This window comes from Mauremys mutica, chromosome 4, assembly GCF_020497125.1.
Source record: "Mauremys mutica isolate MM-2020 ecotype Southern chromosome 4, ASM2049712v1, whole genome shotgun sequence".
NCBI classification, from domain to species: Eukaryota; Metazoa; Chordata; order Testudines; family Geoemydidae; genus Mauremys; species Mauremys mutica.
This window is the reverse complement of record NC_059075.1, coordinates 42,940,143-42,962,801: the sequence shown is the minus strand read 5'-3', so window position 1 is coordinate 42,962,801 and position 22,659 is coordinate 42,940,143. Positions and strand designations below refer to the sequence as shown.

At 44.6% G+C, this 22,659-nt stretch overlaps 1 protein-coding gene across 1 annotated transcript in view; it reads left to right on the top strand.

Annotated features, from left to right (window-relative positions):
* YLPM1 (YLP motif containing 1) overlaps positions 1-22,659 on the top strand; it is a 64,257-nt gene that overhangs the window by 32,467 nt on the left and 9,131 nt on the right. The window contains exons 9-19 of the mRNA XM_045013886.1: positions 5,380-5,472; positions 5,701-5,884; positions 6,061-6,206; positions 7,398-7,552; positions 8,363-8,425; positions 8,850-8,969; positions 9,293-9,469; positions 9,716-9,799; positions 10,072-10,155; positions 17,818-17,904; positions 21,319-21,370. Of these exons, the coding sequence (XP_044869821.1) occupies positions 5,380-5,472; positions 5,701-5,884; positions 6,061-6,206; positions 7,398-7,552; positions 8,363-8,425; positions 8,850-8,969; positions 9,293-9,469; positions 9,716-9,799; positions 10,072-10,155; positions 17,818-17,904; positions 21,319-21,370 (1,245 nt within the window). The remainder of the gene's footprint in view (positions 1-5,379; positions 5,473-5,700; positions 5,885-6,060; positions 6,207-7,397; positions 7,553-8,362; positions 8,426-8,849; positions 8,970-9,292; positions 9,470-9,715; positions 9,800-10,071; positions 10,156-17,817; positions 17,905-21,318; positions 21,371-22,659) is intronic.

Below are 22,659 nucleotides of genomic sequence, written 5' to 3'. Positions count from 1 at the left end.
CACACAGCAAATTACCTGTTTCTAAACATTGTGTTGGTAAATATACTGTCCTCGTATCTCTGCCGTGCTGCATTCCCACCAAAACCAAGGAACGTCACTACGTACACTCTGTACACGTGCTCAATCTGATGAGCATCACAGCCCAAATTGAACTCTGCAAGTAAGTTTTTTGGCTACTTCCTCCTGCAGGCACCCAAGTGACAGGAGATTAGAGAGACTTTTGCATATATGATCAATGGATCTCATTTAAATAATTGGACTTCACTCATGAGTATGGCCCTACCAAATTCACGGTCCCATTTTGGTAAATTTCACAGTCATAGGATTTTTAAAACCTTAAATTTCACAATTTCAGATATTTAAATCAGAAATTTTAGTGTTGTAACCGGGGGGGTCCTGATCCAAAATGGGGTAGTGGGGGTATCGCAAGGCTATTGTGGGGGGGTCACGGTATTGCCATCCTTACTTCTGTGCTGCTGCTGGCAGCAGTGCTGCCCTCAGAGCTGGGTGGACAGAGAGTGGCGACTGCTGGCTGGCCGCCCAGCGCTGAAGGCAGCGCCGTTGCCAATAGCAGCACAGAATTAAGGGTGGCAGTACCATATCATGCCATCCTCACTTCTGTGCTGCTGCTGTAGACAGTGCAGCCTTCAGAACTGGGCTACCAGCCAGCAGTAGCAGAGCTTCCTGCAGCTGGGGGAGGTTCCCAGAGGTGGGTCTAACCTGACCGTGGGATCAGCCTGTTCAGGGGAAGTGGAAGTCCCATCCCTCCCCAGCCTGACCAGAACTAGCAGCTGGAGCCCGGGGCACCATAGGAGCCCCCAGCTGGGGCACCCCAGCCTTGCCCCTCCTCAGCTCCAGGCCCAGTTCTTGGGAGTTAAAGGGACCTTGGTGTGACTGGGGTGTGTGTGGGGGGACAGATTGTGTAACCATGGCACCTTAGGCTTTCGCCTGCCCATAAGGCCAATCCTGCCCCCCCAAAAAAGTGATGATCCTCTCCCCCCATGCCACTCTCACTTCTGCGCTATTGCTGGCAGTGGCGCTGCCTTCAGAGCTGCGTGCCTGGCCAGAAGCTACCGCTTTCTGGCCGCCCAGCTCTGAAGGCAGTGCAGAAGTAATGGTGGCAATACCATGACTGCCTTAAAATAGCCAGATTTCACATAGGACACCAGATTTTACAGTCCATGATGCGTTTTTCACGGCCCAGCAGTTTGGTAGGGTTCTGCTCATGAGTTTACTTTTTCCTTCCATGCTGTGATGTAGAGGTGCTTCACATGAATTAAATTGATTACTGACACCTCTGGTTCTAATCAACACTAGCCCATGTGATAGAATCACAAAACAGTATATTTTAACCAGTGCAATATTGATACTCTACCTCAGGGGTAGGTAACCTATGGCACACGTGCCGAAGGCGGCACGCAAGCTGATTTTCAGTGGCACTCACACTGCCCGGGTCCTGGCCACCGGTCCGGGGAGCTCTGCAGTTTAATTTAATTTTAAATGAAGTTCCTTAAACATTTAAAAAACCTTATTTACTTTACATACAGCAATAGTTTAGTTATATATTATAGACTTATAGAAAGAGATCTTCTAAAAACGTTAAAATGTATTACTGGCACGCAAAACCTTAAATTAGAGTGAATAAATGAAGACTCGGCACACCACTGCTGAAAGGTTGCCAACCCCTGCTCTACATTAAACCAGGTCTTTTTATCTGAATGTTAGGTCACCTGTAATAAAATGGACCACTCTTTGAACCCTTACAAGTAGAACATCTAATGCTATTGTTCTTTTATTATTTGTCTGTGTATTGCCCAAAGTAGATGAGGAGCTCTGCAGGCAAGAATGAAGACAAATTCCTTCCACTCAAGAGTTTACAACTTATATAGTCAACTGACTGATGAAGAATGATAGATGGGGTTCAGATTTAATACTGAATTTCTCAAGGCTAAAATTTAATATGAAGCTTTTAGTGAGAATTCATTTCCCATGGTATTACACTACTTTAAAAAGAGAGAGATTCTGCTAGAATGCAGTTACTTTTAAAATGTGTTGTGGTATAGCTAGCTTTATTGTCTCTGCAACTTGCCAGTAGTTATTTGGAGCAGAAATGATCCCATGATTTGAATATTTTATTAAAAATTGTTAGAAAATGGACAGGAATCTAAACTGGCTACTTCAGTTACTGTTGTCTACATACTGGTATCTCTGTGACAAATATAGGGTATAGCTACACCGCAATTAAAAACCTGCAGCTGGCCAGGCTAAGAGACTGTTTAATTGCGGTGTAAATGTTCAGGCTCGGGCTGGAGCATGGGATCTAGGACCCTGCAAGGTAGGAGTGTCCCACAGCTAAACTCCATAAGGAAGGAAATCTACTGCCTTGGGAAAATGACCCACCGGTTCAGTTTTAAAACTGAGCTGCTTTTCAGCTACTTTTTTAGTAGTTTGTATTTTTATGGGTTTTTTTGTTAGACTATAAAGCAACCAGAAACAGACTGTTAGCTACTACGGTAGATAAAACTGGGCTATGTAAAAAAAACCCCATAAGCTCCCTTGTTGTTTGTGCCCTTACAAATTACTTCCAGCAGTTCAGATCTGTGCCTTCCTGCTTGTTTTAGGCTTTTCCACAGCTGTAACCTTCCGGTTTGTGCTGTTGTCCCTAGTCTCTTCAGCCAGCGACCATTTCTGGGAAAGGAAGAGAGGGTGTATGTGTGGCATTACTCCCCCAGAAGCTGTCCTGTTTGTATCACTCCCTCCTTTCTTTCCATTGGCTTGGAGAGTGTACAACACATTTTAACTTTTGACAATTAAATTCTCTTTTCCTATAATTTCAGCTGTAGTAAAAGATTTCAATTATTTTCAGTAAAATATTTGTGTTATTTACTTCGACTTACAAAACTTTCAGTCTTGAAACAACTAGCTTTTAAAGAAAAAATTAACTTTTAAAAATTGCAGCTGCTTTGAATTACACAAATGCTATAAAGACTCTTTCTATTTAAATGTTTTACATCCATGTAACTTCAACAGGCAAAGTCAAAATATTTTTAATTAAAAATTTGAAAATGCGCAGTTATGAGATGAGATTTTGTGTTGAATTTGAGCCATAAACATTTAAACTCTCCTAGGAACCCAGGATTTTGGTGCACTGTATTTTTCTGCAGAAGAGTTAAATTCCACTCTAATAATACAATAATAAAAGGACTTCACTGCAGTCCTGTTTGTTTCACCACTGGCCTTAAGTGGTATACACCTAGAAACAGAAATGTAGACATTGGCTTAACTGTAGCATTGCTAGGGAGTTCCTTTCTGTTTGTACCACTCTCCTGAGAAGTTTAGCTAGCTCTTGTCTATGTCTTTAATGGAATTAATGAAAATATATATATATATGGGGAAAAATACATTGGAACATAAGAATGGCCATACTGGGTCAGAACAAAGGTCCATCTAGCCCAGTATCCTGTCTTCTGACAGTGGCCAATGCCAGGTGCCCCAGAGGGAATGAACAGAACAGGTAATCATCAAGTGATCCATTCCCTGTCGCCCATTTCCAGCTTCTGGCAAACAGAGGCTAGGGACACCATTCCTGCCCTTCCTGGCTAATAGCCATTTATGGACCTATCCTCCATGAATTTATCTAGTTCTTTTTTTACTCTTGTTATAGTCTTGGCCTTCACAACATCCTCTGGCAAAGAGTTCCACAGGTTGACTGTGTGTTGTGTGAAGAAATACTTGCTTTCATTTGGTTTAAACCCGCTGCCTATTAATTTCATTTGGTGACCCCTAGTTCTTGTGTTATGAGAAGGAGTAAATAACGCTTCCTTATTTACTTTCTCCACACCCGTCATGATTTTATAAACCTCTATCATATGGCTCTTAGTCATCTCTTTTCCAAGCTGAAAACTGTCTTATTAATCTCTCCTCATACAGAAGTTATTCCATACCCTTAATTATTTTTGTTGCCCTTTTCTGAACTTTTTCCAATTCTAATATATCTTTTTTGAGATGGGGCAACCACATCTGCATGCAGTATTCAAGATGTGGGCCTACCATCGATTTATATAACAGCAATGTGATATTTTCTGTTTTATTATCTATCCCTTTCCTAATGATTCACAACATTGTTAGCTTTTTTGACTGTCGCTGTATATTGAGTGGATGTTTTCAGAGAACTATCCACAATGATGCCAAGATCTCTCTCTCGAGTGGTAACAGCTAATTTAGACCCCATCATTTTATATGTATAGTTGGGATTATGTTTTCCATTGTGCACTACTTTGCATTTATCAACATTAAATTTAATCTATCGTTTTGTTGCCCAGTCACCTGTTTTGTGAGATCTCTTTGTAACTCTTCACAGCCTGCTTTGGCTTTAACTATCTTGAGTTGTTTTGTATCATCTGCAGATTTTGCCACCTCACTGTTTACCCCTTTTTCCAGATCATTTATGAATATGTTGAATAGTACTGGTCCCAGTACAGACCCTGGGGGACACCACTATTTACTTCTCTCTATTCTGAAAACTGACCATTTATTCCTACCCTTTGTTTCCTATCTTTTAACCAGTTACTGGTCCATGAGAGGACCTTCCCTCTTATCCCATGACAGCTTACTTTACTTAAGAGCCTTTGCTGAGGGACCTTGTCAAAGGCTTTCTGAAAATCTAAATACACTATATCAACTGGATCACCCATGTCCACATGTCTGTTGACTCCCTCAAAGAATTCTAGTAGATTGGTGAGGCATGATTTCCCTTTACAAAAACCATGTTGACTATTCCCCCACAAATAATGTTAATCTATGTGTCTGACAATTCTGTTCTTTACTATAGTTTCAACCATACAGTTGCCTGGTACTGAAGTGAGGCTTAATGGCCTGTAATTGCTGGGATCACCTCTGGAACGCTTTTAAAAAATTGCCGTCACATTAGCTATCCTCTAGTCATTTGGTACAGAAGCTGATTTAAATGATAGGTTACAAATGCACAGTTAGTAATTCTGCAATTTCACATTTGACTTCCTTCAGAGCTCTTGGGTGAATACCATCTGGTCCTGGTGACTTATTACTGTTTAATTTATCAGTTTGTTCCAAAACCTCCTCTAATGACACCTCAATCTGGGACAGTTCTTCAGATTTGTCACCTAAAAATTAAATTAATTAGCTTTTTCTTATGTGAGTAGTTTGTTGCTCTGAGTTTGTATTCAGTTAACATTAATGTAGCACAAATGTTCTTTATACAGCATGTTACTAATATACTTAGGCCTAGTTACCCTCTGATCACTTTGAGTGTCACTATGTCATTGCTTTTAGAGAGGGGAGGAGATGGATGCAATTTGGGACAATATCCTTACTTATTTTCTTGTCAAATTTCTTTACCAGATATAACCACCAGTAAAGTTGAACAAATTCCCTATGGGGAGAGAATAACTCTGCGTCCAGAACCTCTGCCTGAGAGACAACCATTTCCAAAAGGTAGGCACTCCTTGGCTAATTCTGATATCCTTTGAGAAAGTAGACAAGCATCACGTGGATAGCTGAGAACACTAGACTTTTGTTCCGTGCTGGAGATTGTGTGCTGCTTTCTTCTTTTAGAAGCCCATAACTATAATATTATTCCTATGCTTTTCCTGTTCCCTTGGAGTTTTTTTAAGGGTTGGCTTATATTTTTGTAGTTCAGATTTTGGGGGTTTCTTTTTCCAGAACATCCAGGCCAGCGGGATCGTTACAACAGAGAGAGGGATCGTGAGTCTTACTTTGAGCGTCAAGGCAATGCAAACACAGATTACCGAGATTTTAAAAGGGAGCGGGAACTGCACAGAGACCGAGGCTCAGGAGACTATGATCGAGAGAGGTTTGAGAAAGAACGCCATCTTCGAGAGGACAGGTATGCAGCGCAGGACAAGCTGGATCATAGTTCCATCCACATGATTGCTGCTGTATAAGATGCAATCAGACTCAATTTCGTTTGAAGGACATGTGTTTGTATACTGATTGGGAATTCAGAGCTGTGCTCTATTGTAGAAATCCGAGAGCTATACAAAATGCTGTCTCTTCTGGCAGGGCACCTCCAACTGGACCTTCAAGGACTCAGTCTTACCGTGACAAGAAAGAGCATCCCTCCTCAAGGCGAGGGGGCTTTGAAAGACCATCATATGAACGAAAGCCTGATCGCCCGACCTATGATCATGGACCTTCCATGTTTGGAGGTATGGTTCCTTAGTCCCAAAGTAATACTAGTGTTGGGAAAATGAAACCAGGAAGGTAGAATCACAAGAAGATGAGCTTGATAGTTGTATTACTTCATTAAGGATATAAATGTTAGTGGCATTTATCAGGGCAGTGGTACGTCTTGTTCTTGTGATCTTCTGTCTCTCACTGGTTATGAGATCTAGAAAGTAGCAGTGAGATATTTTGCCCACCAATTATACAAATGTTTGTGATCAGAATTGCTTAGGACTGCACTTGTGGCTCACTTGGTATTGACATCTGTAAAGTCTGACATCTGACACTAAAAGTGCAACATTATTTCAAGACTCTGTATGATCATATGTAGTAATCATGATGCCATGGGCTGAGCTGATTTGATTTCAGTTTTCAGAAGTCAGAGGGAAGGGGTTATAATGGTCTCAAAAGCAAGAATCCCACAGATCAATATCTTGTAATAAGAACGATAAACTGTCTATCTTGGACTATAATAAACTCAGCACAGTGGTGTCTGAGCACTTGAGTGGAAGTGAGTCAGAACAAAACTATCAGAACCACCTGGGAGGTTTTAGGACTTCATCACACCCTTATGTAGTATGGATTCTAATAAAAGAATTTCCCATGGTATTCCGAGTTGGGTCTGACTTCTTTTCCCTGCTTTGCAGAATTGTGAATTAATCATAGACATTACAAAGACCAGTCCGTTTTCCTTGTTTATACAGACTGAATAAAGATGCTTAGCATTTATATAGGGGGTTTACATATTCAAAGCATTTTATAAACATTCATTAAGCCTCAGAACTCCCCTGGAATGTAGGTCATTATTATCCCCATTTTTCAGTTTACAAAGAGGTTAAGCAACTTTCCTAAGGCCACAGAGGAAGTCACTGGCAAAGTTGAGACTTGAACTAAAATCTTGTATTCCAGTCTTGTTCTTCTTTGACTAGACCATTCTGCCCTTTGGAAATATGGCCATATTTCTGTCAGTCCAGATTTTCTGTTTTTTATGGCATTGGTTAAATGGGACTGATTTTGTCTTCTCCTCTACCAATCAGATCTTAAATTGAGGCTAAACGACACTGTCTTGGAAATCACTGGGGTCTGTTAGAATCCTGTGAACTGAGCTTTCTGATTTAGATTTCTGATTTCAGTGAGCCGAGAAAATACTTGTGTGCAATTACTGAAATTTGTAGGTGATCGGAGAAATTACCCGGAGGAGAGGATGCCTATTTCGGCTCCATCAGTACCTCGCCAGCCACCCCCTGCTCCCCGGATAGAGAGGAAACCAGAGTCTAAGAATGTGGATGATATTTTGAAGCCACCAGGACGGGACAGCAGGCCAGAGAGGGTGAGTAGCATGGAGCTGCTATCCATTCTGAAGGCAACAAGCAGTGTTAAGGGGCCTGTATTCTGATACATTTCCCATATGCAGTATGCATGTTTCTAAAGCAAATCCCTGCCCCATCTAAAACCATTGAATAATTTGTGAGCCCCAAAATGGGGGAGTAGATTGAACATCTAAAACATAACTTGTTAATTTTGGTGTTCTCATAGACCAAGGAAAGACTGCAGGAAATGGTTTGGGAAAAAAGCTGTGCAGGTTCACTTTGGGGGAGCTCCAAGAAGGCTTTGCTGCTGATACAAATAGAATAACGCAACATAATCAGGTGGAATACATCTGAGATATAAACCTCTTGGATTTGGGAGTGCAAGAATAGGATTCCTATTAATTGACAATATTTATGTGTTTCAGAATTCTTTCTGAGAGCAGTGTTTGACTGTGTGGTATGTGGGAGGGATGGCTTGGCCATATACTGTATAGGGAGGGAAGAAAAAGTTGGTGTACATACATTGGCAAAGGATTGTATAGTTAAGCTAGGCTCATACTACTAACTTTATTTTAACAAATTCTATTCAATCTTACATTATAGGGCCAGATCTTCAGCAGCTGTCTGCTGAGGTTATGGTTCTGACTGGGCACAATAAAAACAGTTAAGGAACATGGCATAGTGCTGACTCTGTTTTGTGATTCTGTATCCAATGGGTATGCAAGATTGTGAGCCAGAGCACGTTGGTTGGTAGGCCACGTCCCATACTCAGGGGTTCTGTTGAATGCAGCCCAAAAAGTCATCTTTCTTTCATGCTGTCTTTATATCAGATTGTCATCATAATGAGAGGATTGCCAGGCAGTGGAAAGACACATGTAGCAAAGCTCATCCGGGTAAGTAGATAAATACCTACTTTTCTATATGTTGCCAAACTCTTAACTGTAAAACATCAGCATATCTCTAGGAATGTGCCTCTACGTGCACACTTCTTCTCTCCTTTCCTTCTATTTGTCCAGTGCACGGGGGAGATCATGTTAGGTCAGTCCCTTGGAAGAAGCAATCTTGGATCTGGAAACTCAGTCTCTAATTGCTTTAGATTCTAGTTCTTCAAATGATTGGGTATCCCCTTCCAGAACTAGAGGGAAAGGCAGCTGGGATGACTGAAATAAAAAGAAAGATGTTCAGTTGCAGGGGATAGTAAAATGTTATTTTCTTTCTCTTACTGAATGTGGATCAGATCGCGGGGGTGTGCTCTGGGCATACTGAGGGCCCACATTATAGAATGGAAATTGAATTCCTTGGTTGTTTCCTTCCCAGGACAAAGAGGTGGAGTGCGGAGGACCTGCACCCAGAGTTCTCAGCCTGGATGACTATTTCATCACCGAAGTGGAGAAAGAGGAGAGAGACCCAGATACAGGAAAAAAAGTGAAAAAGAAGGTATACTCAGTTTGTGTCTCCGTTGACTTAGATCTTTGCTTGAGAAAGGAAGGAAAGGTGTTTTTTTTAAGGAGGCATATAACAATGTAATTACAATTAGGGCTGGAACCTGCTGTTCGGATGCAATGGTGTTCTTCTGAACAAGGCATTTCTTTGTGTGGCCAAATTAGAGAGAATCTGTGGGCAAGTTCTTTAGAAATCTACTTGCAGAGGGAAGTTTGCTTCTGCTGCCCTTATGCTCAGTGGTTGTGATATCAGGATTTGAACACCAGCCATTTTAGAACTCTTGCTTTCTCCTGACCTGCTTTTTGTCCTGGATCCAGGTGATGGAGTATGAGTATGAAGCTGATATGGAAGAGACCTACCGCACCAGTATGTTTAAAACTTTCAAAAAGACCTTGGATGATGGCTTCTTCCCTTTCATTATCCTGGATGCCATCAATGACAGGGTGCGCCATTTTGAGCAGTTCTGGAGTGCAGCAAAAACCAAGGGCTTTGAGGTAATGATGTCAGGAGGCATTCACACTCACCAGTGCCTCTAAAACAATGAGCCCTCTTCAGGAAAATGGAACCCCCAGTCAGTCCTGCTGGTGTTTAGTATTAAATGCTCACTCATGTATCAGTGTTTACATCTTCTGCACGTGCAGCTCACACGTACATTCACTCTATGGGAAAACTGCTTTAGATAATAACATATTAATTTCCTGATGAGTTTATGATGTCTAATACTAATTTTCTCTTTCTAGGTGTATTTAGCTGAGATGAGTGCAGATAATCAGACTTGTGCCAAGAGGAATATCCATGGACGCAAGCTAAAGGAGATCAATAGGGTAACTGTATATAGAAGTGGAGTCACAGGGGTTATTGAAGTTAGATTTCTTTGGGCTTTCAGGTCCATTGATGTTGGTGAAACCTCATATTGTTTTAGAACAAATATATCCCTCACTCTTTTGAAGATGGGCCCATATTCCCTGTGATTATTTCAGTAGGATAGCTGCAATGTAACTGTAATCAAGAAAGATTTGTTCACTCCTGATCAAAGACTCACTTTTTCAGTGTGGTGTGTTGTAGGAGGTGCTTTATTTTGTATGTCTCTTGTTAGATGTCTGATCACTGGGAGACTGCACCACGTCACATGATGCGCTTGGACATTCGTTCTTTGTTGCAGGATGCTGCTATTGAAGAGGTGAGTGTCACTCTATTTGAATGAAGTGGAGAGTATATGCATTTGTGTTTATATTGAAAATGTAAATTGCAGAAGAGAAGTTTTGTTATTATTTATTAAGTACGAGAAGTCTGTTTAGCACTTTACAAACCAAATATGGTTAAGACTTACCCAGGCACAAGAACAACTTGAGGGATTTTACTGCTGCATTTGTAGAGACCATGCTCTCACTTCTTAAGGGAAGAGTGGAAGCTATTTTGTCCTCCACTAACTGTTGACTATCAGTTAAAGAGTATCTTTACCTGCTCTGAAGAAACTCAGCATTCCTGCAGGATTGTTGCCGCTGTGTAACTTATTTAAGTAGTAGGGTCATAAGTTTGAAAAATGTTGTGAGCTTGGCAAAACCCCATTGATTCCTCCAAGTCCTTGCTTTGGGAAATCCAGAGACTCTGTCACAGAAAACAAATATCTGGATCTAGACTATGTGGCTGGAGAGGAGTTCTTTGAGAGAAAAGCATGTTGCTCTCTGTGTACCAAGGGGAATTTCATTTGACATGCATCCTTGGCATTTTAGCTTTCTGTATTGCTGTAATCTTGTTAGTCAGATATTTTAATAAGTCAAGAGTTCTTCTTCGAGTGATTGCTATATGCATTCCAGGTAGATGTGTGCGCGCCGCGTGCACGCTCGTCGGAAGATTTTTACCCTAGCAACACTCGGTGGGTCGGCTGGGCGCCCCCTGGAGTGGCGCCGCTATAGCGCTAGATATATACCCCTGCCGACCCATCCGCTCCTCAGTTCCTTCTTACCGCCCGTGACGGTCGTTGGAACAGTGGAGTGCGGCATTGCTGACCTCCACAGCCCTAGCTTCTCACTTGTTTTTTCTCATAGTTGTTGTATATAGTTCGTAGAATACAGTTAGATTAGTTTACTAGTTTGTTGTAGTTAGTGTTTAGTTACTTGGGGGAAATTGAGGGGCTAGCCCTTCTTTTTCCCAACCCGGTGTGGGCTCATGCCCAAGGCACCGGGATTTAAGCCGTGCTCGGCCTGCCAGAGGCCGATGCCGATTGGAGACCCTCATGATTCTTGCCTGCGGTGCTTAGGAGAGTCTCACCTTACAGATAAGTGCCGCATTTGCAAGTCTTTCAAGCCAAGGACAAAGAAGGAGCGGGACTTTCGTTTGAAGCAGCTCCCAATGGAGTCGGCGCTTAGCCCTGCGGCGCCGGCACCAGCCACTCCGCAGACGTCTTCAGTGCGGAGTGCTCCAGCGGTTACCATCCGTTCCTGTACCGAGACCCCGAGGAAACAGCAGCCGGCACCCCGGCACCGTTCCCTCTCTCCGTTGGGGAAACGCAAGACGACACAGATCTCGTCCAAGAAGGTCTCTGCGCCTGGGCCTGTCATCCGACCTCCGGCACCGGCGCTGGCACCCCCGGCACCGACACCGACAGCGCATCAACCGAGCGCTGTACCGTTGACTCCGGCCCCACAAGGGCCATCGAGTCCGGTACCTCCTTGCTCCCCGGTGCACACCGCGGTAGAGCTCGCTCTCCCGGCGACACCTGAGACCTTTTCGACGGCGAGAGAGCTGATAGCGCTGACGGAGCCAACACAGCCTCAACCCCCGGCACCGCCGGTGCGGGTTGTTAAATCAGCAGGCAAGCCGGCTATAATGAGGCCTCCTTCCCCTGACAGGCAGGACAGACGTTACTCCAGGTCCCGGTCCCGGAGACGTTCCCATTCTCGCCATTCCAGATCTCGGCACCGCTCGCAGTCCCGGTACTGCTCTCCATCGCGGTACCGGTTGTACTCGCGGAGACGATCCCGGTCCCGGTCTCCAGACAGGCGCTATCGGCACTGATCCGGCTCTCGGTACCCCTCCCGGCACCGGTCCTCCCGCAGCTGTTCCCACTGTCGGGACTCGAGATCCCGGTCGACCTCCCGGCACCGGCACGGTAGATGGTCCCGGTCTCACTCCCGGCACCACGAAGACCGGCACCGTCCAGGGACAGACAGGTGGAGTCGACGGCGCAGTCACACAGTCTCTCGGCACCGCCGTGGCCTTCGAGACAGCCGTCTGTCTCCTCCCAGGCCGATAGCGCAGCTGACCAGCGCACCGAGCCTCAGGGCCAAGACCAAGGTCCTCCTCAATGGGCCTTCTGGACTCCATGGGCGTACCATGAGGCGCAAGGAGCCCCCTTTCCCACTCAGCGCTCCAGGCCCTCCGACCACAGGGCGCCTGAGGCCACGGTCAGCATGCCTCCTCCCACAGCCGTGGAAGAGGGGCCGATGACGTCCATCGATGCGGAGCATCCCCCCGTCGACGAGGCCCCGCAGCAGCTCGCTGAACCCCCGCAGGACACTCTGGTCCCAGGCCTATCATCCTCTTCCTCCCCGGATGAGGCAGTGGCAGGGGCGTCCGCCTTGGGCCCTCCTCCGATCGACCTTCGGGCCCATCAGGACTTGTTACGACGGGTGGACCAGAACATAAACCTGCCAGTTGAGGAGGTGGCGGAAGACGACGACCCCGTCGTCAATATAATCTCGGCGGATGCACCTCTTCGAGTGGCCCTGCCGTTTATCTGCACTATCCAGCGGAATGCAGATACCGTTTGGCAGTCACAGGCTTCCATCCCTCCGACCGCCCGGTGAGTGGAAAGGAAGTACTCGGTCCCGTCTAAGGGATACGAGTACCTCTATACTCACCCAGCTCCATGCTCATTGGTGGTCCAGTCGGTTAATGACCGTGAGCGACATGGCCAACAAGCGCCAGCGCCTAAATCCAAGGAAGCGTGGCGCATGGACCTTTTGGGCCGCAAGGTCTACTCGGCCGGTGGCCTCCAGTTACGAGTTGCCAACCAACTGGCTCTCCTCAGCAGGTACACCTATAACACCTTGGTGTTGCTGTCAAAATTCTCTGAGCTGGTGCCACCTGACTCCTGGCCTGAGTTCACGGCCCTTGTTGAGGAGGGTAAGAAAGCGTCCCGGTCGGCCCTCCAAGCCTCTCTGGACTCGGCAGACTCGGGAGCCAGGACCTTGGTCTCTGGGGTGACCATGAGGCGAATTTCATGGCTTCAGGCCTCGACGCTGCCACCGGAGGTCCAACACACCATCCAGGATTTGCCCTTTGATGGCCAGGGTCTCTTCTCTGAGAAGACCGACTCAAGGCTGCAGACCCTTAAGGATGGTCGCGTCACGATTCGCTCCCTGGGCATGCACACCCCGGTTACCCAGAGGAGGTCCTTCCGGCCACAGCCATACCGCCCCTTCAACCAGCCCAGACCGCGGCTGGATAATAGGCGCCGGGGCAAAGTGAACCGGCGCAGACACTCGGACAATCAGGGAAACCAGTTCCAACCGCCCTCGAAGCCTACTTCAGGGCCCAAACAGAACTTTTGATGGGACACCCGAGGACGGCCCACCAGTGTCATTACTGAATCCTTCCCCGTTGTTCTCCAACCATCTCTCCCAATTCCTACCGGCTTGGTCCCAGATAACATCCAATAGCTGGGTACTTCGCACAGTGGAGTCTGGTTACCGCCTCCAATTTGTTTCGCCCCCTCCCTCCCACCCACCTTACCCGTCCCTCTTCAGGGACCCCTCTCACGAGCAATTCCTCTTGCAAGAGGTCGAGACTCTGTTGAGTTTGGGTGCCATAGAGGAGGTGCTGGAAGGCATGCAGGGCAGGGAGTTTTATTCCCGATATTTCCTAATCCCCAAGGCGAAGGGAGGTCTGCGACCAATCCTGGACCTCCGAGAGCTCAACAGATTTCTCGTCAAGCTCAAGTTCCGCATGGTGACCCTGGGGACCATTATTCCCTCCCTGGATCCGGGAGACTGGTTTGCCGCCCTCGACATGAAGGACGCTTATTTCCATATCACGATTTACCCTCCTCATCGACGCTACCTGCGCTTTGTCGTCAACCACCAGCACTACCAGTTTACGGTGCTCCCCTTCGGCCTCTCCACGGCACCGAGGGTCTTCACCAAGTGCATGGCAGTGGTCGCCGCGGCCCTTCGCCGTCGTCGGATACATGTTTGCCCGTATCTCGACGACTGGCTGGTCCGCGGAACGTCCCAGCAGCTCGTAGCGCAACAAATGTCCGTGATCATAGGGCTGTTTCAACAGCTAGTCCTTATGATCAACGCCGAGAAGTCTACCTTCACCCCTACACAGAGGATAGAATTCATCGGCGCGGTCCTGGACTCCAATCTAGCCAGGGCCTGCCTCCCTCTGCCTCGGCACCAGTCCATGGCTTCCATCATCCGAAGCATGCAGTCCTTCCCGACAACAACGGTGCGCACCTGCCTCAGCCTCCTAGGCCACATGGCAGCATGCACTTTCGTGACCCTATACGCGAAGCTCCGCCTTCGCACCTTTCAAACTTGGTTGGCATCGGTTTACTGCCCGCACACGGACTCTATAGACATGGTGGTCACGATCCCGAAGTCGGCCCTCGAGTCGCTCAACTGGTGGTTGGACCCAGGGGTGGTGTGTGCCGGAGTCCCGTTCTGCCCCCCTCACCCCTCCATCACTCTGACTACGGATGCCATGGGGTCGGGTGCGCACCTCGGCGGCCTACACACCCAGGGCCTTTGGTCACCCCGCGAGCTGACCCTCCACATCAACATCAGGGAACTGCGAGCGGTTCACTTGGCGTGCCAAACTTTTCGCTCCCACCTCCAAGGTCGCTGCGTGTCCGTCTTCACAGACAACACGACAGCGATGTTCTACATCAACAAGCAGGGCGGAGCACGTTCCTCCCTGCTTTGCACGGAAGCGATGCAACTGTGGGACTTTTGCATAGCCCACTCCATACACATAGTAGCATCGTTTCTCCCGGGAGTGCAGAACACACTGGCAGACCGTCTCAGCAGGTCTTTCCTCTCCCACGAGTGGTCTATTCGTCCCGATGTGGTCCACACAATTTTCCAGAGGTGGGGTTTTCCCCAAATAGACCTTTTTGCCTCCAGAGAGAACAGGAAATGCCATCTGTTCTGCTCTTACCAGGGCAGCTCCCAGGGCTCCCTCTCGGACGCATTCCTCCTCCCGTGGACGGATCACCTGCTGTATGCCTTCCCTCCGTTCCCCCTCGTACACCGGGTGCTGCTCAAGCTCTGGAGGGACAGGGCCCGCCTCATTCTCATTGCTCCGGCGTGGCCGAGACAGCATTGGTACACCCTGCTGTTCGACCTCTCGGTGGCGGATTCCATTCCCCTCCCGTTATGGCCGGATCTCATAACACAGGACTTCGGCAGGCTTCGCCACCCGGACCTGCAGTCCCTCCACCTTACAGCTTGGCTCCTGCGTGGCTAACCCGAGCGGAGCGTGACTGTTCCGCTGCAGTGCAGCAGGTGCTGCTGGAGAGCAGGAAGCCTTCCACTTGATCGACTTACCTCGCCAAGTGGAAGCGTTTCGCGCTCTGGTGCGATCAGAAAGATCTCAACCCTCTCCTGATACCTATTCCCAAGATCCTGGACTATCTCTGGTCCCTCAAGGAGCAAGGCCTCGCAGTCTCCTCCTTGAAAGTGCACCTGGCGGCAATTTCCGCCTTCAGGCCCAGCATAAGAGAACGTTCCATCTTCTCTAATCAGATGGTTTCCTGTTTTCTTAAGGGGCTAGAACGATTATACCGTCCGGTACGGCGCCCAACTCCTACCTGGGATTTGATCTTGGTCTTAGCCAAGCTTATGGGAGCCCCCTTTGAGCCCTTGGCCACGTGTTCCCTTCTCTACTTGTCCTGGAAAATGGCCTTCCTCGTCGCTATTACTTCGGCGAGACGGGTCTCTGAGCTTCGTGCCTTAACAGCTGACCCGCCGTATACTATCTTCCATAAGGACAAGGTGCAGCTTCGGCCACACCCCACCTTCCTTCCTAAGGTGGTGTCGGCTTTCCCATGTAAACCAGGACATCTTCCTCCCGGTTTTCTTCCTGAAGCCGCACGCATCCCGTCGGGAACAACAGCTTCATAGCCTCGACGTGCGTAGGGCCCTCGCTTTTTACATAGAGCGAACGAAGCCTTTCCACCGTTCGCCCCAGCTCTTTGTGGCGGTAGCAGATCGCATGAAGGGCATGCCAGTCTCTTCTCAGTGGATTTCGGCCTGGGTGACGTCATGTATCAGGACATGCTACGAGCTTGCTCAGGTTCCGGCCAGCCGTCTCTCCGCTCACTGTACAAGAGCGCAAGCCTCTTCTGCCGCCTTCCTAGCCCATGTCCCCATTCAGGACATCTGTCGGGCGGCGACCTGGTCATCGATTCACACCTTTGCTTCCCACTACGCATTGGTGCAACAGTCCAGAGACGATGCAGCCTTTGGCTCAGCAGTCTTACACTCTGCCACGTCTCACTCCGACCCCACCGCCTAGGTAAGGCTTCGGAATCACCTAACTGGAATGCATATGAGCAATCACTCGAAGAAGAAAAGACGGTTACTCACCGTTGTAACTGTTGTTCTTCGAGATGTGTTGCTCATAGCCATTCCAGACCCGCCCTCCTTCCCCACTGTCGGAGTAGCCGGCAAGAAGGAACTGAGGAGCGGACGGGTCGGCAGGGGTATATATCTAGCGCTATAGCGGCGCCACTCCAGGGGGCGCCCAGCCGACCCACCGAGTGTTGCTAGGGTAAAAATCTTCCGACGAGCGTGCACGTGGCACGCACACACCTAACTGGAATGGATATGAGCAACACATCTCGAAGAACAAAAGTTACAACGGTGAGTAACCGTCTTATCTGGGACTACATTGGTGCACAAATCATGTACATTTTGAGTGCAGCACAGCTGTATGCTGACATCAGAGCAGCTTTCATAGCGGGCTTAGAAACTCCTGAGCTGCGAAAGTAGGAAATCAAAATTTATTCTTTTCAACTTAACAACTCCTTACAAACCATGAGGTCAACACTTCATTTTCCAGTCTACAAATACTAATGCTCTTGAAACTAGTAATCTCAAAGAGAGGAGCCAAAAGCCTGAGCTCTCAGGAAGAGAGAGTGTGAGCATAGACTTGGGATTTATTCTGCTTTAATGTGGGCTTCCATTAATGGCGTGAGGAGCTGAAGACCCATTGAGAAGGTTTTATATTCCTTGATGTATAAGTGAACATCAGCAGAGATGGGTCCCAAAAAGTAATCAGTTATATGGGGCAAAATTGAATATGTGCATAAATTATTCCTGCATGTGATAATATTCCTCTATGTTTTTTCCAAGGTATCTGTCACTCTGGTGTCTAAAGTACTCCAAAGTAAAGACTGAGTAGAGACATGTTGGCAGGTAGAGAGGGCATTTCCCAGTGATATATAAGTTGCAAGTTTGGGATCCTTGTAGAGACTTCAGGTTTTGACATGAATTTGTGTACAGTTTGCATGTGTGTAAAATGAGAGAATGTCTTACTATTACAGGCTCCAGTAACACAAAAGGATATCTGTGGTGGAGAGATCTTGACTTTCCCTCACCAAATTCCCCATTCTTTTCTGTGACAAGAATAGAATCTGAAATGAAACCATTTCTGTAGGGAAGAAAATGGTGTCTGTCTCAATATATTGCACCAATATATTTGTCTGAATAAATCCCCTCATTCTGTTCTCTCTTTGTTGGAGTTTGGGGTCTACTCTGCACTCTTCGGATAAGCAAGTAATACTTAGAAGGCAAACAGTGCAGCATAATTCTGTGTGTGTGTTTTGGACTAGGTGGAGATGGAGGATTTTGATGCTAATATTGAAGATCAGAAAGAAGAATCCAAGAAGGATACAGCAGAGGAAGAAGAAAGCGAACTGGTAGGAGATACCTCACCCATCTCCAACAAAGTATATTTTATTGAAATAACTAAAATGGAGTCTAACTGTTATAAATCCCAAACCTCTGCCACTCCCAGGAGTGTAATGCTAATACATACATTGTTTGTGATTTGTTTCTTATGCATGTCTGAGAGGATTTTAGTACTAAATCTTGGTCTGTTTTTCTTAATTGATTTAAAAAATCCATGACTATATTTACTATGAATAGGAATAGTATTCTCATCCAAGCATGGTACCATGCTCCAGGCACACATCTACAAGCTACAACCTCTGGAGCCTGCTTTTTGTAGACAATTCAAGTTTGAAACTTCTCATGTGGGGAAGGGGAAAGCACATGTACTGTTACATATGGAATACCCTGTGTAAGTACGAAGACGTGCAGAAATGATGTGGTGCAAACAGAGTTTATTTAAGCTTAGCTTACTTAAAATTGCACTTGTCTTACAAACACTTCTTGACTAAAGTAGTGTCTCACACCACTTAATGCTGTACTTATCTCTTAGAAAGGTTTGGGAATAAGCATGTCATCTTTGCCAAAGTGCACTCTCTTTGGTTGCTAATAATAGCTGATTACTCAACCTTGAGGAGGTATATAAATTCAGATAACTGAAACCTGGAGAGTGGTCTTTAAGCTTGGTTTTATTTGCTAAATATTTAAAAGGCCATGATGGCTTATTAAATAAATGTAACTTCTTGGAGCTGTATCTACTCAGTGCTTGATGAATTGTACATGCCAAATCCTGGCTCCCACTACCAAAAAGCTAAATTGCAATTAAGAAAAGGTAACAGTGATTCTGAGAGACACTGAGGCCTTTTTCCTGATGAAAGCTCACTATTCTTTAGGAATGGGGTCAGTGCCGATAGTTTCTAGAAGAGAAAGGAAATTTAATAAAAGTTAAAGAAAAAATCTCCATAGGCAGAGTAGAGATTAATAAACCTTTTTTTCTATTGATGACTCATTTATTCTCTTTACTAAGTTATCCTTTGACAGAGAGAATAAGTCTGAATAAAGTGTGATCAGGAGTTCCATCTAAAGACATTTCACTGTTTGCAGGAACATGGCTATTAACTTCAGATTGCCTGGAAATGAGCCATACCTAAAACAGATAGTAGTGTCTTTAGTTTTCAGGAGCGACTTGTATAAAAGTGTGTGTGTGTGTGTGTGTGTGTTTCTATTATGCAGTACATATAACCACAAATTTGAGTTGCGTAAATCAAGGAGAAAGTGGGGGGGTGAAAATTGAGCAAATTATTAATTAAAAACAGTCCAGATATAAATATGGCTTCCATTCAGAAACACAAGAGGAAAAGCAGCAAAGAGTTATCTACTACAGTTAAGTCTTCTACTCTCTGATGTGGCCAATGTCAGAGAGAGGCAAGCCAGACTAATACAGAAAGGTGGAACAGTGCACTGTCTTTGACATCTGTTGTCTTTTTGAGAGCAGTTGGTTGGAGTTCTTGCATTTATTTTGTTACACTTCCACTTTGCTCTCGGAGAAGGAGGGGTCAGAAGCACCTATGAACTGGCAAATGTCCCTGAGAGACTGTCTTGCGCCAAAAGGTGACATCCGAATCTTGTCTTATACTAACTGAAGAAGGAGGATACGGTACAGATTCAGCACACAGTACACCGGGCATTTAATTCACACCATCATATAGGGTGTCCAGATGTGCCGATTGTATAGGGACAGTCCTGATATTTAGGGCTTGGTCTTATATAGGTGCCTATTACCCCCTACTCCCATCCCAGTTTTTCACACTTGCTTTCTGGTCACCCTACCATCATAGTCACTCATACGTTGATATATCAACTCTACTGGATTCTTTGTATAGTTCAAAAAAACCTTTCTTTTTTGTGCTTGATGGTATGAAGTATTGACATTTTTAATTCATTGTTGTCAGCATATTGGTAAAACTAGTGCAATTAGTACAGTGTTCCATAAAATGCAGTGTTCTAGTAGTAGATGAGCTTTTGAACAGGTTTTAACGCACAACTACTAAAATGTCTGATGTAAATATACATGTTCATTACAGTGAATTATTACAACACAGATGACTTAGTTCCTACTAAATACATATTTGATTTAAAAAACTTCTTGCAATTTAAAATACATAATCTGTAGTAAACTAAAAATCATTCTTAAAATGCTGAAACTACAACTGGATAAAAGATAAAATTGTATAAAAACTTCAGAAGAGTCATGCTGTGGTGTATGTAAATACAATATATGCAACAGCAGCATCTCTCTCTAGAATGTTATACTCTGATCTAGTAGTCAGCCTGTATAGTGCCAGTATACCCTAATATCTATAGAGAAAGCCTATAAAGAGAGTAGAAATGGAGTTTAGTGTAATAAAATTGATCTAAGGATTGGGACTAATCTCTTGCTGAAACCTGTTTATAGGGATGCTTACCCCTTTGAGAGAGAATAATACTTACAACAAGTTTCTCATACAATATGTTGTTTTTTTAATATGACAACATAGAATCATTAAATAGTATAACAATTTAAGCAGCTGAAACTGGAGTATATGAGAGATCATGGGCAAATAGTATAACTAAATTCTCACTGAGAAAGCACTGTAAAATGGAAATATCATAAAAGAATAATCAAGTGGATGCTTGCAAAATTTAAAATTTTGAGTCACATGGAATAAAGTAGCTGAATACTTTATTACATATAAAATGCGTTCTTTCTATTTGATACAATAGTTGCATTTGTATGACCAGCAATGTTTGAACTATGATACATTTGCAGTTTTTCAATAAGCAACTTTTTTTAGTGTTTATATCTCATGATTCAACAAAATCTAACTCTAATTTAAACTGGTAAAACCTTTTTTTAAAAAAAGGATTTACCATTTAATGTTAGGAGTCCATACTAAGTTGACTTTGCATATTAAATTTTTTATTTGTTACAATAATAGGAATATTCAGTGAAGTCTGGCTGTAGTGAATTGTTCTGGAAATACATTCTTAAGAGCATATGGCTAATGTAATTTTTTTTTTGCAGTTGTATTTGTAGTGCGTTGAATATTCTCAGCACCTGATAATTTATATTACAAAACCTATGCCATGTTGGGCAATATAATGTTGTAACTTTGCATACAGTTTCAGTACTATTGCTATCTGTTAAGTTTGTTCTGTGTTTGCAGAAGCAGCGTTCTTGTAGCAATGCAAAAGAGCCACTAAAAGCACTGAATATAAAGTGGATATAGAAGTTCTGAAGTATCTAGTAACCTGGTTTCCCTTAGTTGCTAACTGTGAATTGCACTTTACCAAAAGAAATGTTTTAAGCTCCCATTATAATGCTTTTTCCAGTTCAAAAGTGATATATGTGTGTGTGTGTGTGTGTCTCTAATCCTTCGAGCTTCTCTCTGTGTGTGATTTAGGGTTACATTCCGAAAAGCAAATGGGAGATGGACACTTCTGAGGCAAAGCTAGGTGGGTATTTTTTTTTCCTGTTTTCTATAGTTGGTATCTGATGGTATGTGCAGAACTTTAATTTGCTTATTTGTGATGTTTTTCTTGCCAAAGACAAAATGGCTTGTATTGATCTCATAGATGTGTATGTGAATCTACAAGACATTCCTCTTCCATATAAAATGTAGGTTCTCTCTTCTGCGATAGTAAAGGTAGAGATAGTCTAATGTTCCTAGCCATAGCTGTTTTACACACTTTGACATAGAGTATACATTTCCATACTGATGCTCATCCACCTGTTCAAAGAAAGTAGTTTGCTTAAAAAGAAAAAAAATGCAATAATTCATTCTTCCTCTATGTTGTAAATAGGCAACTGAATCCATTCACAGTACACCACATTCGTATTCGTGCTGCATACATTTTTTTTCTTGAGTCTAAATTTTCAATTGAAAAAGTGTCTGTCTTGTAACGTGGGTGTCGTGCTGGCTGAAGAAAAGGCTGGTGTACCCTTCTTGCATTTTCATTCAGCTTTACTAAGGCATCACAAAGGGGTTAGAAACATAAATACTATACCTTATCCTGCTTCTGTTTTATATTTACCTTTTTTGAGCCAACAGGAGAATATGGTTAATTTAATAATCAAGGAGAGACTGTTTTTCTTAAGAGAAATGTTTAGTAGGGAACAGTACTGGAGAGCTTTCCAAAACTGTCATGTGACCAGATAGCAGAAAGCGCCATACTCTGAACCTGGTTCTGAATGATCCAGTCATAATCACTTCCTTTCAAAGACCTAGATATAAAAATTATTGTCAGCTGTTCAAATGAAATTCCTTGAGAGTTGTGGGACACTTTTCAGGGGATTCAGAATGGATCTTTCTGGAATAGAAGGGGATGATTTTAACTCTACTACCATTCTCATTGATGTTGCTGTGCTGCTAGATGTTATCTGTTATAACTGATATTTCCATCAAAATCAGCAAGAGAAATGCAGGCACAAGGCCGAGTGATGGAGCATGTGTGCATGCAAAAGAATTTCCATTAATATGCAACTTTTGAGCAACTATGTTTCTTTCAGGAATGGTACTAAAACAAGATCTTTGAATGAACCTGGGTAAAAGGATCACTTTCAGTCACCTTTATGATAAAATAATAGATATCTGAAAGGGGATGTGTAGTGTAAATTTCAAAGAGAAAGTTCACTACATAGAACTGCTTAACCCTCTGAACTGAGTCTGAGTATGGGATACATGCCTCTGTATTCTTGTTTTCAAACCCTAACTGCATCATAGAAATGGCACCAGAAGACTCTG